The 1,362-nt window shown below is 72.9% G+C and overlaps 2 protein-coding genes across 2 annotated transcripts in view; both read right to left on the reverse strand.

Annotated features, from left to right (window-relative positions):
• Nucleotides 1–424, reverse strand: part of AURANDRAFT_68483 (hypothetical protein) — a gene marked incomplete at both ends in the record, with an annotated part of 5,945 nt that extends 5,521 nt beyond the window's left edge. Inside the window, one exon of the mRNA XM_009044178.1 lies at nt 128–424. Coding sequence (XP_009042426.1) covers nt 128–424 — 297 coding nt within the window. The remainder of the gene's footprint in view (nt 1–127) is intronic.
• Nucleotides 425–628: 204 nt separating this feature from the next.
• Nucleotides 629–1,036, reverse strand: AURANDRAFT_16117 (hypothetical protein; the record flags this gene model as incomplete). Its single annotated transcript, XM_009044177.1, has 1 exon — nt 629–1,036. A coding segment is annotated over one exon (408 nt), but the record flags the coding sequence as incomplete, so codon positions are not given.
• Nucleotides 1,037–1,362: the final 326 nt, after the last annotated feature.

The following is a 1,362-nucleotide window of genomic DNA, read 5'->3' on the forward strand; positions in this document are numbered from 1 at the left end:
TCGTCGCGCTCCAGCGGCGCGTGATCGCGTCGCGCCTGGACGACGAGAAACGCGCCGCGGCGAAGAAGGACGCGGACGCGCGGGACGCGCTCGCGGCGGCGCGGCGCTGGGCCGCGGCGAAGCGGACGTCGGACGCGGCGGCGGCGGCGGCGGCGAACGCGGCGACGGCGGAGCGGGAGCGCGCGGCCGCGGCGGCCGCGGCCGCGGCGGACGCGTTGGCCGCGCGCGACGCGGCCGACGCCGCGAGCAGGGCCGAGGCCGAGGCGCTCGTCGCCGGGGTCCTGGCCGCGGAGCGCAGGGCCGAGAAGAAGCGGCGGCAGCGCGCGCGGCAGAAGGAGAAGAAGGCCGACGAGGCCGCGGAGCGCGCGGCCGCGGCGAAAGCGGCGGCGGCGGAGCGCGCGGCGGCGGACAGGAGGCGAGCCATCGCCGACGCGACGAACCGGTGCGGCGAGTGCGGCGCGGGCCTGCCGGGGAAGCTGAGCGACCACTTCGAGATGAACGGCCGCCACTTCTGCTCGACGCCGTGCGTCCGGTCCGCGCGGGGGAAGGCGCCGTAGCGTGGTTGAATTTTAGGGGTGCGCTGCCGGCGGGCGGTGCGCCAAAACAAGGGGGGGTCCTAGATGTGGAGGCGGTTGAGGAGGATGGAGAACTCCTCCGCGTCGAGCGTGCCGTCGCCGTCCTCGTCGATGTCGGAGACGATGTTGTAGACGTCGTCCATGCTGACGTGCTGGCCGAGGCGCACGAAGACCTCGTGGAGCTCGTCGATGGAGATGCAGCCGCTGTGGTCCTCGTCGATGAGGTCGAAGATGCGCTTGTTGATGAGGTCGTGCTCCGCCTCGCCGTGGCTCGAGGCCTCGGACTGGAGGCCAAAGGCGAAGAACTCCTCGAAGCCGATGTCGCCGGAGCCGTCCGTGTCGAGGAGCTCGAGCACGGCGTCGACGTTGCAGGCGTGGGCGAACTTGGAGAGGAGGTCGCGGATCTCGTCGAGGTCGATGGAGCCCTGGCCGTCGCTGTCGAAGATCTTGAAGAGCGTGCGCCAGTGCCGCCGCCGCTTGAGGCGCGCGACGTCCAGCCCCAGCGCCTCGGTCTGGGAGTGCGCGCCGCCGCCGCAGGGCCAGCACCGGCCACCCGCCGCCGCGGCGTCGTCGGCTTTCGAGGTCGTCCGCTCCGCGCCCGTCGTCGCCCGGAGCCGGTCCGTGTCGTAGAAGGACTGGACGACGCGCAGCGCCGCGAAGGCGGCGACGGTCTTCTGGCGCCGCAGCACCTGCTGGATGAAGCGGCGGTTGACGAAGGTGTCGATGTGGGCCACGACCGTGAAATCCTCGATGATGCGCGTCATCTTCGCCGTCGTCGTCAGCGGCG

Source organism: Aureococcus anophagefferens (assembly GCF_000186865.1).
Source record: "Aureococcus anophagefferens unplaced genomic scaffold AURANscaffold_169, whole genome shotgun sequence".
Lineage (NCBI taxonomy): Eukaryota > Pelagophyceae > Pelagomonadales > Pelagomonadaceae > Aureococcus > Aureococcus anophagefferens.